Here is a 17,780-nt window from a genome sequence, read left to right as displayed (position 1 = left end):
CTGACAGCATCTGTGGGGAGAGGATAGAGCCAACGTTTCGAGTTTAGATAACCTTTCATCAGAGCTGAGAGCAAAGAGAATCAGCAGAGTGTGGGAGATTCATTTTGAAAATCCCACTGATAAAACCACGGGATTTAGTCCAGTTTTTACGCAAATTCAACACTTGGAATTTTTTGGGGAGAATCGTCCCCAATGAATTTCAGTGCAGAAAAGATGCATTATTGTAAATAATCTTCCAGGGAAGACTTATGCAACCCTGTAGGGCATTAATCACTGCAAACTCTTGGTTGTGAAAGCACATCTTCAACAGCATTCAAAATGCACAACCGAAGCAGCAACCATTGATTTTATCTGTAGATCGGGTAGGTGCACAACCCACACAAACACACTTCAAGCTAGTTTCAATGTATCTGTGACTCAACAGCATATTTAATACTGACACCAAAACAGATGCAAATATACATTCATCATAATTGCATTACAAGTAATATAGAAACATAGGAGATAGGAGCAGGAGGAGGCCATTTGGCCCTTCGAGCCGGCTCCGCCATTCATCACGATCGTAGCTGATCGTCCCAACTTAGTAGCCTAATCCTGCTTTTTCCCCATAACCTTTGATCCCATTCGCCCCAAGTGCTGTATCTAACCACCTCTTGAATACATTCAATGTTATGGCATCAACTACTTCCTGTGGTAATGAATTCCACAGGTCCACCACTCTTTGGGTGAAGAAATGTCTCCTCACCTCCATCCTAAATGGTCTACCCTGAATCCTCAGACTGTGACCTCTGGATCTGGAAACCCCCACCATCGGGAATATCCTCCCTGCATCTACCCTGTCTAGTCCTGCGTTAACCGCACTATGACAAGGTGACGAGGGTCTCGCCTGTCAATCAGGCACTGGGCAATGGCAAACCTTCCTCCGGAATCAATGACACTGGAGGTGCAAGTCCAGCCTGCTGAGAAACAAGAGTCCAGAAGCTCTTCATTGTTCAGCAGCATCACTGGAATGGCAGTGGCTGCAGTCAGTAATTCATCCACACATGACCCAGAATTGCCAAGGGACCTAGGCCACAGGTGGATGATGGAGGGAGGGGGATTGCAGGGTGGGGGTCTGGAAGAAAGGCAATGGGTGGTTTTCAGCAGCACCACCCCCTCCCCCCCCAACAACTCCCTTCCAGATGCAGAGTCCAATGAAGAACCACAGCCCAGTGCCCACAAGGAATCCCGACAGGGTTTGCTTTTCAGGTGCCCTGCAGGGCGAGTCCTGAGTCTGTCGCTGGATGAATACCAGCGAGGCAAGATGAGGTTCCTTAAGTGGGCATTAACTGACCTTTCCTGTCATGGAATTCATTGGGACAGAAGATTAAGGTGACAGATTCCCCACCCTTCCACTCGATTAAATGACCGCACCCCCCACCAAACTCACGATGGGGGATACTGCCCGGCAACTTCATTCATTTTGAAAATGATTATGCAAGTGCACTTAAATGATTCCCTTCAAAATAAAATCCATGAGGTAAAACATGCCAATTATTAGAAATAAACAACTCATGAATAAGTAATTTCCCCCATGTTTTGATTCATTGTGATTGCATGTGCATAAAAATAAGCTGGCAATCCACACGCCAAACTGGTAGTCTTCCAGTTACAGCAACACTGGCTTAACAGCTTCACAAAAAGCTTTAATTCACTAATGAGATCGCATTTGCAAAGCTGGATGAACAGAACAACATCAAGCACAAATCTTACCTGTGGTCAAGGTGGCTGAAGTCTTGCAAGTTCAGTTCCCTGGTATCTTGCGTAAGATAAATTGTATCCACATCCTTAAAAATACCAAAGATTTGATTAAGAGGGAAAGTAGATTTGTAATCTGATCTGTGCCTAGCTGAAAATTACTTTACACTGGTTGGTTTAAAGAAAAATTAAAAATCCAGAGAAGTTATTTTCAGTTTAGGGCTTGCTTCTCGTTTTGTCAATAATTTCTGGGCACAAAGGAATGCTAATGATGGTGAATCATTCTTACAGCTTCTTAGCTGCAAACTCAGAAAGTACAGGAAAAAAACGGATTCACAAAACATTTTTCTATTTGCACATGTCCTATCTCCTGCAATAATGCAATTGCAACTTTTTGAAGCATTTTGTTGAGTGTTCTTACCCATTGCACTTCCTCCCTATATGGCAATCCAAGCCAGTCACAAACACACGCATACATCTGAGAGAAACCACCTGGAATCATAAAGGAAATGACAAGAAAGTTGCACAAAGTTCTAAATCTGTATAAATTAATGCAGAAAGGATTAATTCAATTAAAATTAAGATTAGGTGAGAAAATTTCTGACTTTCATACCTGCATGACAAAGCTGCTTATACTGTGATAGCTTGTATTGTATTCATTTATGTTGCGTGCACTAAGTTTAGCACATTGTGAACTGCACTAAGATTAACACATGGACCCACAGCAGACAGCCATTACCGAAACTAAATTTATTTACACCTCCCCAACAGAGAGGGCAACATAACAAAATTCTAATTCCAAAAATTCTTCTAATGTACTGCACTCCCTCCCCACTAAAAAACAAGTTATCTGTTAAAATGTAAAATGGTACTTGTACATAATTTCCAGATACAACGTGACTAAATCAACATCAACAATACCAGAAATTTAATAAGTTGGGGTGCTTATTTGTATTCACTGGACTCAAATCCAAAACATACATCATCAATAGTACCAAATAGTTTTTCTTAACTCCAGTATATATTTAACAAAAAAAATCATCATTTTACAAGTGCCTCTAAATATCTCTCAACTTTGGCCGAATAATGACTCTTAAACAAGACAGACTTGATCTACACTCAGTTGATTCCTACTCCTGCAATCTCTCATCATCACACTCTTTAGCTCAGCCATCCATGACATAATTAAGCACTTAAAGCACCACATCCTTCTGAGTTTTTTCACTAATTTCTCTGGAAGACACTGGCATGTCACTTCTGTATGTAAAGTAACTCAGTGGCTAGAAACAAATCCCTCTTCAAAGGATAACTCAAAAGATTGTCCACATTAGCATGACCTGCTGCTAACTGACAACAATTTTTATTGCACTCGTGAGCCTTCAAGATCAACACCCATCTCTGAAACTGTGCTGGTGCGAGAATACGGTCATCAGGGCTTTGTGGTCAGTTAATATCGTGAACTTCCTACCGCACAAGCATTTGTGAAACTTTGACTTCATTAAAATACATAAAGCACACGCTACTAGCTTCTCCACACAATTTTCGATTATGTGATGTAACACTGCACGTAGCCCCCGTGGTGAGGTATCGCACACGAAATCCAGGTTTTTAACATGATCACAATGGGTCAAAACTAGTCAGTGCCTTCTTTACTTCTTCAAATGCTTTCTGACACTCCACAGTATCGAAGCTATTCCATCTATGAGCATGACACAGAGGAGTGGGTGTATTAGCTAATTCAGGGATAAACTTAAAATATTCATAGGAGTGTATTATTCTAAGTCCTTTGTTTGCTCGTCGTTTTGCTTTCAAAGTCCCCTCAACCTTCTCGTGTTGGGTGGATATCTTCACTATTTTTTTGGTGGCCCAGGTATGTTACAATTGACACCCCGTAAAGCAACACTTGTTCATTTTAGCTTGATGCCATACCCTTAAAGTCACTCCAGGACTTTGTTCAACCTTATAATGATCTCTTTCTCTGCCTTACTGCTAATTAGAATGCCATCTAAGCAGCAGTACACTCCTCTTTTCCCAGTTAGTACTGATTCATGATGTTCTGGGACACCTCAGGGGCAGTAGACACCCCAAATGGTGACCTTTCATGCTGGTACAATCCTTGTCTATATGAATGGTAAGCAGTTCCTTGCTCGTCAATTTATTTCAATTACAGTATAAATATGCTTCTGATAAATCTATCTTACAGAACACATTTCCACTGACTGAAGTAGAAACAAAATCATCACTGTATCCTTCTCAATCACCCTATTTACCAGAATCTCCACAAATTAGAATGTACCCATCTGCTTTTTGAACCACCACAATGGGTGTGGCCCATTCACTGCTCTTCACCTTCTTAATTGGCCCTAGAGGTTTACAGCATGGAAACAGGCCCTTTGCCCCAACTTTGTAATCTATTCAGATCTTTACTTACTGCTTTGAACTGGGGTCTCCCAGACAATGCTGATTAAAAACTATGTCAAAAGCATCTGGTCCCATCATGGTGAAGAAAAAACTTACTTTGCCCTTATCTCCTTTTATTCGCTTTCAGCCAAATATGAAGCATTCATTCATAGTTATACTGTCCTGTTTGTTGGGGCTTAATTTCCCCATTGTGTCCAAATATGTCTATAGTGCCATTTTTTCCCCCACAGTGTTAACTCACTGTGTTCCTGAATATAGTGTGTGTAATCTTTCAAATTGCTCAAACATCCTCAAAATCAACATTAGGAGTTTCAAAAATGTGCCACAATGTTCTTCAGTCCTTCATTTCTCAAATTAAATATAAAAGAAAACTCCATCTCAACCTTCTGTCCCATGTTTGCTTTTCTATTGCACTGAGAAAAGATTCACATGTGGACCCGCAGAAAGCAGCCAGAATAGAACTATCTTTATCTACATCTCCTGAACAGAGGGGACAGCTGCTCAGATGATGCAATATACTACAATATGCATAATCCATATCAAAAATAATACCAGCCAATGTAGAGATATAGTACAATAATCGTAACAGCAAAAAATTAGTGTGGCAAGAATCCTTACTCATTATCATCTTGACCCAAATTTAGCCATGTTCTGGCATGGTTAAAAACCAATAAACTGCTCAGCTGCCACTAAGTTTCACTATGGTTTAATAAAAGCATTGTTATATCATTTAAGTAGTGTTACTCATATAATCCTTCTCACTTGTGTGTATGTTCAGTAACAGCCCCACCCTGTACAGAGCAGAGACTGGGTGATGCCTTGGGGACGTGTGCCTCATTTGGGCACACATACAGGAGCAAGAAGGGAATGATCACTTCTGCTCAGATAATTCTCAGGTGGAGAATAATAATTCTATAAAACAGCGCTGTGTGTGTGGGACTTTCTTCGTCAGGAGACCTGGAAAAGTTGAATAACATTCTTTTTTTCCAAAGGTTTTTACCTTTACTGAGGAATCAATCTCAAACAAGTGATTCTATTTCAATATTACAAAGTAAAACTGTCCATTGTGTCAGCAAAATGTTCCTGGTTGACGTCCTATTACCATTGTATATTAATATATAAAGCACCTAGTTAGATTACTGTATCCAAATACCTATCGAGTTAGAAGCAATTGCCAAAAAGAGTAGCAGTTCGTTATGGAACATTACCACCTTGACGTTACAAGAAATCTGAATGTTACTCAAAGCCTATCAAATTATGACACATCATTAAAGAGCACCTTAACATTGGCAAAAAGAAACAGGAATGTGAAAAAAAAGACTTTGCAAATCCTCTCAAGATTCCCGTGCTTACTTACCATTTCACAATAAAAAGCAACAAACTTGAAATATCTACAAACAAGTGGAAAGGCTATTGAAAAGCCAGAGAAGTAGAAAGTGCAGTAAAAATGACTTTCCAACTCCTGTATACATATTTTACAGAAGGGTTTAAATAGTTGTCAACACTTGAAGAATGTGGTTTGAAACCCAGATTTAGTTGAAATTTAGTGGATTTTAAGACACACCCCATAATAAGTGATCACCATTTTTAAATATATGCATTTCAATAATAATACTTCCTGATATATGGATCTGAGAACGGCCATGCAAATAAACAGTTACTAAACTGCCTGTGATTTTGCTTTTCCATTTCAATTCTCAAAGCAATTCACATTTAGTTTTACTTACCACAAGGCCCTGGCTCTGCAATGTTCTGGCTATCCCACAATGCCTGCAGAGATGACAGTCGATCTGACGGTTCCATTGTCACCTTTTTCATTACCCTCCTGTTACATAGATTTGAAAAAAAACCATATTATTCAGAATGTTTGATGGTGCTGATGGTCAGGAGCAGATTAATTGCTGGGAGGGAGGGAGCAGAGCACCAGGGGAGGTTGTGGTTCACTGGTAGCCTGTTGTGTTCAGAAGAAAGACTCCTGCACACAGTGCCCCACAAGCAATGCTCAAAAGGCAATCTTGCCTCCTTGTAGCTGTAGTGTTTACATTACCAAAATGAGTTAAAATAGAATGTTTGTAGAAATGAAGGCAGGTGGCCTTATTGTAATATTTAAGTTGCCAATTTGATTCTCGAGAGCAGATTAGTTACCCGTACCTTGTCCCGCCTCTAAAAAAAATAGAAATGGTTGGATTTAACTCCTGGTTCAGATTTTTGGCATTTTAACCTCTTTTCAGACCATAGCCCACCTGTTTCTGGGAGTCATAACTTCCACAAAATAAAGAAATTATTATTGCCCATTTTATTGTCGATAACATGGTTTACGTCATTTGCAAATTTTAGCCACTCCTTCTGCATCGGAATATGAAGTTGCATGCTGTGGAAGTCATGGATTTATAGATTTTACATAGCATACAGAAACAGAATTGTTGAAAAATATTGGAAGATAAAACAGCTCTTCTTGGAATAGCAAATAAAAGTTCTTGAGGAAAAACCCAATTCAGATTGGGTTTTTCCTCAAGATAGATCTTTACCCGAATGAGACCAAGAAGCAGGTGCAAGCAGTTCCTGTTAAAGCTCTGCACCTCCAACTAGTGAAGCCACCATTCGATACCATCATAAGTGCAGAAGATTGAGAACATTCAGTCCATATAGCTGATTCTTGTACAATCTCTCATTGCCAAAAAATTGAACCATTCCATTGAATAATTTCAGAGAGCAGTGATTACAGACTGGTTCTGAGGATGTGTTCAATGAGTTATATACTCATCATGCTGCTCATGAAAGGGGTTTTGTATCTGCTGTCCATTTATTTTGGATGAAAATCCACATGTGCTTGGTGGCTACTTACAATGATTATCCCTTTGAGGTGTATTACTTTGGGGTCAATTTGACTCCAAGAGAAGTGGTAACAATGTCACCAGCCTATGGCAAACTCAATCAGATGTCTGAATCAGGTATAAAAGCAGAAGATCTTGGAGAACATTTAGAAGGTCTGACAGCATCCATCGACTGTTTCAGGTTGACCCTTTATCAGAACAGGAGAAATTAGAAACATGATAAATTATAAGCTGATGAAGAGACATGGGTGGAAAAAGAACAAAAATGGAAAGTTTGTGATTCTGTGGAAAGGAGAGATTAAATTACAAAAGAGTTTGCGATACAAGATCAAAGGGAGTGATAATGGGACAAGAAACAAAAAAAAGTGTCTAGAGAAGGTGTCCACGATCATCCTCAACACTGGTGCCCTGCAAGGCTGTGTTCTCAGCCCCTTACTATACTCCTTATATACCTTTGACTGTATGGCCAAATTCCCCTCCAACTCAATTTTTAAGTTTGCTAATGACACCACCATTGTGGATTGGACCTCAAACAATGACGAGACACAGTGCAAGAAAGAGATGGCGAATCTGGTGAACTGGTGCAATGACAATAATCTCTCCCTCAATGTCAACAAAATGAAGGAGATTGTCATCGACTTCAGGAAGCGTAGTGGAGGGCATGCCCCTGTCTACATCAATGGGGATGAAGTAGAAATGATCAAGAGCTTCATGTTTTTAAGTGTCCAGATCACCCACAGCCTGTCCTGGTGCCTCCATGCAGACACTATAGTTACGAAAGCCCACCAACACTTCTACTTTCTCAAGAGACTAAGGAAATTTGGCATGTCTGCTACAACTCTCACCAGCTTCTACAGATGCAACATAGAAAGCATTGTTTTCAGTTGTATCACAGCTTGATATGGCTCCTGTTCTGTCCAAGACCGCAAGAAATTACAAAGGGTTGTGAATGAAGCCCAGTCCATCACCCAAAACAGTCTCCCATCCATTTACATTGTCTACATTTCCCGCTGCCTCAGAAAAGCAGCCAGCATAATCAAGGACCACATGCACCCCGGACATACTTTTCCAGTACTTTCTTCTGTCGGGAAAAAGATACCAAAGTTTGAGATCACATACCAACCGATTCAAGAACAGTTTCTTCCCTGTTGCCATCAGAATTTTGACTAGACCTACTTCGTATTAAGTTGATCTTTCTCTATACCCTAGCTATGACTGTAACACTACATTCTGCACTCTCTCCTTCCCTCTGTACGGTATGTTTTGTCTGTATAGGTGCAAGAAACAATACTTTTCACTGTATACTAATACATGTAAATCAAATCAAAGAATGACAGCTGTTCACCAATTATTTTGTCATTTAATCTGTTGTCTTCCACTCTTATCACAGATCTTTACTTTTGCTTTTTCCACTCTTCTCCCTTTCATTTTCTCAGACCAACCTTCAAAGGTCATCAACCTGAAATGTTTACTCAATTTCTGTCTTGCACAGATGCGGCCTGACCTGCTGAGCATTTTACATTTTGTGTTCAGATTTCCGGCAACTGCAGTATTTTGCGCCCAAATTTATTTTTATAATCCATAAAGTTTAATATTACACAGGATGGTAGATTTACCACTGAGTTATCCAAAGGATCCAAGACATTTACTCTTCAAGCACTTTAACAAAACCATCTGTGGGAGGCTGCAGATAGATAATGACCTGCTGAAGGTAAAGATTTTAGACATTTCCCATGCACTCATTTCCAAAGACGCCAACAATCTCCCTGTTCAATTGAATAGTCATCAGCTTTGCCACAGCTTGTTATGTCTTTTGCTGTCTGTTTATCTTCAGGGAGTTGTAAATTTCACTTGGCAATCAGTGACATGGAAATGTACACCAACTTCTTTGATTCCCATGGGCTATCCTCCGCCAGGTACCTTTATGACCCTGTTGATAATTGACCAGCACGTTGGCTAATGGGACCTGGGAAGATACGTGACTTCAAACTCTCCCACTGAAGTCCAGATGACTGTACAATGTAATGCTCTTAATAAGTAGGGTGACCCTGGCTGGCCAAACACTGAAACTTGCTAGTTCTCTGCTTGAATATGATTCTGTTGCATTCTTGAAGGCTCAAAAGCCTTGGACCTGTTATCAAAACCTTCTGGCATGGTGTACGCCTATAATGATAGAATGCACACTCTATATCAGATGAACTAAACAACTGCCATCATGTGAGCTTCTCAGTCATTTGGATACTTCAAGCATAGTTATGGGTTTGCACATAGGGCAGATACCAGGCTAAATAAAACGAGAGAGAAAGCAAAAGAAATCTTACATTTATATACCAACTTTGAAGTCCTCAGGACTCGCTCTGGTACTTCACAGCCAATTAACTACTTTTTGAAGTGGAGTTACTGTTGCAACACACAGAATTATAGCAAACCGCCTGCACAAACAAGATCTCACTAACAGCAGTGTAATAAATGATCAGATAATCTGTTTTGTGATTTGAGTGTCAGTCTAGATTAGGTTTTCTAGTCTGCAAATTGGAGCTTGAACACACAACCATAGATTCCCTACACTGCAGGAGGCCATTCGACCCATTGAGTCTGCACCAACTCTCTGAAAAAGCATCTTACCCAGATCAGTGAAGTGGGCTAAATTGCTCCTTCTTAGCCTAAAATGATTCTAAAGCATAAGAGCAAAAGAAAATTCAGAGCTAACAACCAGAGGGAAGTAAAATATAAGAAATTGTTTTATGAGAACAGGGTGATATTTTTTGCTGAATGCCAATTAGGGCTAGTTCTACTGGCAAGACACTACTTGATGCTCATACATATCCCCAGGCGGGTTTCAGTGATCTCGGAGATGATTCACAGCATGCCCCTTTGATTTTTAATAAAAGACGCATGGGATTCTAAATGATTATAGACAATTTAAAAAAGAAAAGTTCCACTGTGTCTTTTTTTTTTCAAGAATCAATTTGAGCACTTGGCACAAGGACAGTTTTCATCATGCCAGACCAAATGAAGATCAACAAGATCAAATTTTCTTAAAACAGCCGCTACTTAATGTCATGGGACTGGGAATTGCAAACTAATAGTGAACCAAATTGAATATAGAAAGTATGAGAGGATAACTGAAAAAGGAAATAAAAAGAAAATAGCTGTGATAGTTTTATAAAAGATAGGTTATGGGCCTCAAAGGTTCAAACAAAGAGCTTTACTAAAAGGACGTTAACACTACAGGCTGTTAAGATAAACTGCCCGTTTGTCCATGCAGATGGCCAACGACGTCATCAGTGATGTCATGTGACTGGTCTCTTAAAGTGCCCCTGTTCCACTGCAAAGCTGCTAGTGAGGAAACACTAGAAATAACATGAATACACAACAGTTTCCCTCCCTATTTAAATCAAAGGTTCCTGATCCCAATAACCGTATAACTTTACAATCAAAATGAGCAATATGAACAATTAATAGACAACAAGTCAATAGGTCAGACATTTGAGGCCACCGCTCTCTGTGTGGTTGTCAGCAAACCTCAGGCACCTGCTTTTTGGTGTTTACTACAAACTCTGGTGTCTTTGACTTGGTTAAAGACCGTGGTTGCCCTAATCAGAGTCAACGTAGTGTTCTGAAGTTGACTGGGGTGTTGAAGCGTTCTCAACTGAGGTACTGTCTTCCCCAATTGGTTCCTGTAGTGTTAGGTGCTCAGGAAGGTCCAGGTATTCTCTTGGCACAGCTTGATGTGAATTCTGTCAGTTCTGTCTCTCACAGATAGGTTTTTGTTGTCAAAGGTTGATCCACATATCTTCTCCATATTACATCATCTCGTTTTTGTACGGTGTAGGAAACCAGTCTCGTGTTTGTATGGTGTAGGAGACCTGTTCTCTCCATGCTATGATGAGGCAAGTGTCCATTTTTCACTTGTGGTATAGTTCCTTGCTAGAATTTCTTGACCCTGACAAAAAATACAACATTTTGTTCTCTCATTGTAAAACTTGATCTTGCTGTTTTCTCTCAACAACCTTTTTTGCCTTGGGTGGTTTAAGCAAATCAAACGCTGTTCGTAGTTGACGTTTAACCATGAGCATCACCAGAGAACCTTGCGCAGTTAAATGTGCAGTATTCTTGTACGTCAGCAGGAATTGGCTCAATTATCTCGACAATGAACCTTGCTCTCCAGTTACCTTCAACAAATACTCTGCCAGCCCATTTGTGCCAGGATGATAAGGAATGGATCGGATGTGGTGAATCCCATTCTCTTTTAAATAATTTGTGAATTCTTGCAAAATTCTTGCATTATCACTCACGGGTAACTAAATCTGCTTTAAATTTCACCCAGTCTTTCAATTGATCTCTCAGAGGGTGTTGTCTTCATAATGGCACTTCAGGCCATTTTGAGTGTGTGTCGACCAGAATGAGAAACATACGCCTTCCGAACAGTCGAGCATAATCTATATATACTCTTTACAAGGCCTCTTCTGGCTAATCCCATGGGTGTAATGGAGTTAATGGTGGCAGGTTCTGTACTTATGCAGAAGACAAACACATTCCCACTTTTTGCTCGATTTTGGCATTGAGCCCCGGCCACCAAAAATAGTTTCTGGCCATCTCCTTCATCCTTACAATGTCATGGTAGCCTTTGTATCATTGGCTTAATACATGTTTCCTTAATAATGGTAGAAAGATGACTCTCGTTCTCCAGAGGAGACGCCCTGCCCTTCGGTGGAATATGGCTTTAACTCAGGGTTTGTTCCCAAGGTCTTGTCACAGTGCATCATGTCCATGACTTCTGACAGTACTGGATCATTTCTGGTATGCTTCTCAACTTGTCCTATGGTTACAGGAATATTATTTGATTTGATTTATTAGTGTCCCTTGTATTAGTATACAGTGAAAAGCATTGTTTCTTGCGCACTATACAGACAAGGCATATCATTCATAGAGAAGGAAAGAAGAGGGTGCAGGATGTAGTGTTACAGTCATAGTTAGGATGCAGAGAAAGATCAACTTAATACAAGGTAGGTTCATTCAAAAAACTGATGGCAGCAGGAAAGAAGCTGGTCTTGAGTCGGTTGGTACGTGACCTCAGACTTTTGTACCTTTTCCCCCACAGAAGAAGGTGTAAGAGAGTATGTCCGGAATGCGTGGGTCCTTGATTATGCCTTTTCCAAGGCAGCAGGAAGTGTAGACAGAGTCAATGGATGGGAAGCTGGTTTGTGTGATGGACTGGGCTTTGTAGTTTCTTGCAATCATGGGCAAAGAAGGAGCCAAACCAAGCTGTGATATAACTGGAAAGGATGCTTTCAATGGTGCATCTGACGTGCCAAATTTCCTTAGCCGCCTGAGAACGTAGAGGTGCTGGTGGGCTTTTTTTAACTATAACGTCAGCGTGGACGGACCAAGATGTTGGTGATCTGGACACCTAGAAGCTTGAAGGTTTCGACCACTTCCACTTCATCCCCATTGATGTAGACAAAGGCATGTCCTCCTCTACGCTTCCTGAAGTTGATGACTATCTCCTTCATTCTACTGACATTGAGGGAGAAATTATTGTCGTCGCACCAGTTCAGCAGATTCTCTATCTCTTTCCTGTACTCCGTCTCATCATTGTTTGAGATCTAATCAACTATGGTGGTGTCATCAGCAAACTTGAAAATTGAGTTGGAAGGGAATTTGGTCACACAATCATGGGTGTATAAAGGGTATAGAGGGGGCTGAGGACACAGCCTTGTGGGGCACCGGTGTTGAGGCTCCTGGTGGAAAATGTTTCCACACAAACTGTTTATTGAGATGGATTATTGGGTAAGGGTAGTCAGGAGAGTCCATCAGCGTTCCTACGTAGGTTTGACTGAAGATACTATATTTTGTATGTGTACTAACAACAGCAATGTCCACCTCAAATCCTGCTCATTGCCTGAGATGGAATCTCTGTATGAGGCCCAGATACCGTTGTCAGAGGACAATGTTCCGTCAATAAAGTAAATTGCCTCCCATGCACGAATTGGTAAAACTGTTGTATTCCAAAAATGATTCCTGGGACTTCTTTCTCTATCTGTGCATAACTAATTTCTGCTTTATTCAAGGACCTTGATGTGAAAGCTATTGGCTTTTCTTCATCTGTGGGCATTACGTGGCAAACCACCGCTCCCATCCCATAGGGTGGCACGTCACATGCCAGTTGCAAGAGTAAATTCGGACCAGTGTGTGTCAGGACTTCTTACTTTAATAATGCCTCCTTAGCTTGTACAAAGGCTTTCGTGCACTGATCCAATCACTTCCATTTCCTTTTTTGACCCAATAAGTTGTGTAAGGGTTTAAGAATAATGGCCAGATTAAGGACAAAACTTCCATAATAATTTAGCATGCCCAGAAATGGCCTAAGTTAATGGACAGGTGCCTCAGTAATGGCTTTGACTTTCAAAGGCAATTCCTGCAGGCCCCTTGCATCTATCACATGACCCAGATATTCAAGCTAAGATTGGAAAAATTCACATTTGTCTTCCCGGACTCTTTGTCTGCAATATTCTAATCTCTGGAGTGTGGCATCTAGGTTGTGGAGATGTGCTTCCTCATTCTTTCCAGTAACTGAAATATTGCCCAAGTAACACTGGACTCCTACTAATCTGCTTAAAATTTGATCCATCGTAGGTTGGAAGAACACAGGTACAGATGTGATGCCAAATGGTAGTCTTTTATATCGAAATAACTCGTGTGTTACGATCATCAAGTATTGTTGTGAATCTGGATCCATATCCATCTGAAGATATGCTTACCAAAGTCGATTTTACTGAAATGTTGGCCTCCAGCCAATCCAGTGAATAAATCATCAGAGGGAGAGGGTATTGCTCTGCACACAATACAGGATTGACAGCAACCCATCCATCTTTCTTCATCACAGATATAATCATCATGGTCCAATCATTCACAGCAACAGGCTCGAGGACACAAATTTGACCAGCCTCTCTAATTCTGCTTCTACCTTAGGCCTGGTTAAATACAGCACTGACTTGGCCTTTAAGCATCTTTCCTGGCTTCTGTCAAGCTTTAACTTAACAGAGATATCCTTCATGCTTCCCAGCTTACTATTGAAGACAATGGCAGGCTTCTTCAAGATCTTCGGTAGACCTGCTTCGGAATCTGTCATGAGATTACATCAGCCCAATTTAATCTGACCTATTCAAGCCAGGTTCTTCCCATTTGAGCTGGATAGTTTCCTTTGACAATATGTAAGGACAACTCTGCAGACGGTCCATCCAAGTGCACGGTGACATCAATACGGTCCCTCAATGGGACTACTTCTCCAGTATAGGTTTTTAACATGATCTTTGAGGGTTTCAAGGTAATGGGTGGGGTTTTCCAGCTGCGCTTACCCCAAGACTGAAAAATCCCACCTGAAGTCAATGGATCTTTCCATGGTTCGTGTCTATGTGGTGGCTTTAACAGATAGGCTGCAGGACTCGAAGGTTCAAACCAATGGCGAGCTTTATTGAAAGGACATTAACACTACAAGCTGCTAAGGTAGACAGCCCGTTTGCCCATGCAAATAGATGATGATGTCACATGATCGGTCTTTAAAATGCCCCTGTTCCACGGCAAAGCTGCTAGTGGGAAAACACTAGAAATAACATGAATACACAACAACAGCGAATGAGCATTGGCTCGTATGGGAACCTATGAGTCATTTAAAAACAAAAACAGATCAAGGGTAGTCAAAGGAATATGGGCTTGATTAGCAACCTTCTGCCTCTTCTTGTGGAAGCAAAAGGCATGACTTAGGTACTAATTGAGTACTTTGCATCTATTTTCAGTAAAGAGAAGGATTTTACTCTTCATCAGGGTAAAGCAGGAGGTAGTGGAGAAATTGAAAAGAATAAAAATTAGGTGGTAGTTAAAAGGTAGATGAGCAATTTGGAACATATTGTTCCCTTAGAAATCAAGGAAGTGCAGGTGAGTCTAGAACAACTGTTGATCACTTAATCAGAAGTTAAATACATGATAAATCAAGCTACCGTCAAGTGGCGTGTGGGGTTTAGTTCTCGTGGATTTAAAAAGGGCTTTTGTTGCACTGTTGTTATCTCAAAATCCATAAGATATACACAAGTTGATTTTGATTGACTTAAACTGCATACAGAGCTCAACGGTCTTGTGGCGTAGAGATAGCATCATTACCTCTGGGCTGGAAACTCAGGGTTCATGTCCTACTTAAAGGACTTGATGGCTATGGAAGGTGGGTTAATAAGGTGGCCAAACGGGTTGATTAACAACCTGCAAAGTTGCAGTCATTAAGAATGGAAGAGTTTATGGTCAGCCATATTGCAGAAGACAACAGCAGACCACCTCAGTACTTTGCCAAGCATAATCACGGACCAATCCAATGGAAGACCATAGTCTCCAACCCTTAGGGTATGCTACCTGAAGGAGGAGAAGAATATAATCCAAAAGTTTAAGACTATGCCAAGAGGCTCAAGACGACAAAAGGCCTAGGCTCTTTTTTTTATAAAGTACATAGGAATATAGTAAAGATATAACAAAATTCCTACAGACTACGAGCAAGACTAGCAAGCAGAAAATATTCAATTATCGTGCAAGACAGAAAGATTCACAAACACCAGAAATTAATTCTATGTGAAAATTCAATAGTGACAGAACCATCAAATCTATGAACCATGCAGTAAACATGTTGTTAGAAATCATATTCAAGGAGATCACAAGGAGACTGGACTGGTAATTTAGCAAGCATAATTTGGTTTAGTAAATGTGGAAAGAAACACGTGGAAAATAATGGGAGTGATCAACAGAAATGGAGAAAATACTTCATAGATTATGCGAAAGCAGTTCGTTGGGTGTAGCACCAAGAATAAAATGAATGAATGCCCTCAGAGTTGAAACATGGAAAATACATGAGATTTATTATAAATTCTTATGAGAAAAAAGCCACAATATAAGTTGATACTGAATTAACAATTTAAGTATAGATCAGAGGAATGAGACAAGGATGTGTTATATCAAACTTTTCAACATATACTTAATACTTTGAGAGTGCATTCAAGATCAATGGAAAGCTTATGGAAAACTTTACATCAGGTATGTTGATAACATAATACTGATTGCAGATAGGTTGCAAATACTTGAGAAGACAAATAAGATGTGTTTGGAGTTATGGATTGAAAATAAATAGCAAGAGATGATGACCTGTAATCAAAAAGATGAATCTTCTAAAAAACAAATCGTACAGCTCATTGAGCAGATGGAATAAGAACTATATTAATGGAAAAAGTACATTTCAAATGCAAACGAAAGGGCTGGAAGCATGTGAGTTATTGTGGTTTGTTAAAAGTTAGCTTGACAAAAGGCAAGAATAATCAGGGGTCCTTGAACAAGAATGAGAAACATTGAAGGTAATTATGATGTTCAGGGTGATTACGAGAGAAAGATGACATACTGCAGAAGCATTATACAGGAGTCAGAACTGCCAGAACGGTGTGGTTATGATACTGTGGATTTTTAAGGGAAAGGGTTACATTCCTGCTTAAAAACAACCTTTAAGTTAACTTTTAAAGGTCTTTCAAGATGGAAGTCACAACAGTCGGCCGTCTCCATAGATGATTGCTTGAACATTGTTGAACTGTGTTATCTCAGAATCAGTTACCAAGAGGGTCATTAATAATTCACAGATGCCTTGCCGACACAGTGGAATCTTCCAAAGATGCGAGAATTCATGGCTTCATTGTTACTGGCAGGAAGACACTCTTCAAAGATTGCACTCTAACTACCTTCCTAGCCTTGCTTGAAACATAGCAGCCATTATTTGTTTTAAACTGTATAAAAGAGGCTGCAAGAAGCCAACTGAGTGAGAGAGACAATAGCAGCACACAGTTCTCAGCTGAACTAACCTTGAGTCACATGTGAGCGCTGGGGTTCCCTGCCATTGGGAATTACAGAATAAAGCATCCAGAAAATTAGCCTAGGCCTTCTGAGAAGAAAACTACAATTTCCAGTTTATGCTCTCTCAGTATCTGCTCTACTTGTCAAATCCACCCACATAGCAAAACATTACTATCCAACTTCACCAAGTCATTGCAGCTGCTAAACCAAACTTCAAGTTTCAACTCCTTCACTCAGAAAGAAGAAATTCAAACAACTGGCCCACAATGATACCTGACAAGGACTGATCTGCATCTCATCTTTAAGTATATTTTTTTCTTTTTCTGCATTTTAATATTTGTATCTGTTTTTAGTTAATAAATTTATCACTTTTATTTAAGTAGCTTTTAGCAGTGATTTTGTAATAAACTAATCTTTGTCTTGTTTAAGAATAAAGCTTGAATGCTGGATTATTTTTAAATTGAATTATTCACGGATTAAAAGGGGACTACTTGTACACAAAAATTCTTAGCTCACAGACCACTTGGAGGCAACGCCTTTTACAGGGTCATGACAGAATTACAGCTGTTGAATTAATTATGTGAAAAACCTGATGTTAATGAAGTAAAGCAAAGGAGAACCTGACCAGGTAATGTGATCATCAGAGAGTGAGAGAGAGCGAGAGAAAAAACATTCTCAATGGAATGAAACTTTCCCACCTGCCACTCCACCCCACGATCTATCTCCCAGTTATTTGCAAGCAAACATTTCTCAAAACGCTTTATTAGTTACAGCTCCATATTCCCAATGATGAAATGGCAATGCAACATACTGTTGAGATCATTCATACTTTCAGGGAGCATTAACCTCCAGTTATGTGTCCGAATACTTTTCATTGTTGGATGTCAGTTAAGATTAATTCTACCAGTACGA

At 40.0% G+C, this 17,780-nt stretch overlaps 1 protein-coding gene across 5 annotated transcripts in view; it reads right to left on the bottom strand.

Moving 5' to 3' along the window:
- Positions 1-17,780, bottom strand: part of LOC144511333 (F-actin-uncapping protein LRRC16A-like) — a 380,857-nt gene that overhangs the window by 235,389 nt on the left and 127,688 nt on the right. For all 5 annotated transcript variants that reach the window (XM_078241629.1, XM_078241637.1, XM_078241604.1 and 2 more), the window contains 3 exons: positions 5,886-5,983; positions 2,159-2,229; positions 1,753-1,826 (listed from right to left, as the gene is read on the bottom strand). In XM_078241629.1, coding sequence (XP_078097755.1) covers positions 1,753-1,826; positions 2,159-2,229; positions 5,886-5,983 — 243 coding nt within the window. The remainder of the gene's footprint in view (positions 1-1,752; positions 1,827-2,158; positions 2,230-5,885; positions 5,984-17,780) is intronic.

Source organism: Mustelus asterias, chromosome 2 (genome assembly GCF_964213995.1).
Source record: "Mustelus asterias chromosome 2, sMusAst1.hap1.1, whole genome shotgun sequence".
Taxonomy (NCBI): Eukaryota; Metazoa; Chordata; class Chondrichthyes; order Carcharhiniformes; family Triakidae; genus Mustelus; species Mustelus asterias.
This window is presented reverse-complemented; position numbering and strand designations above follow the sequence as displayed.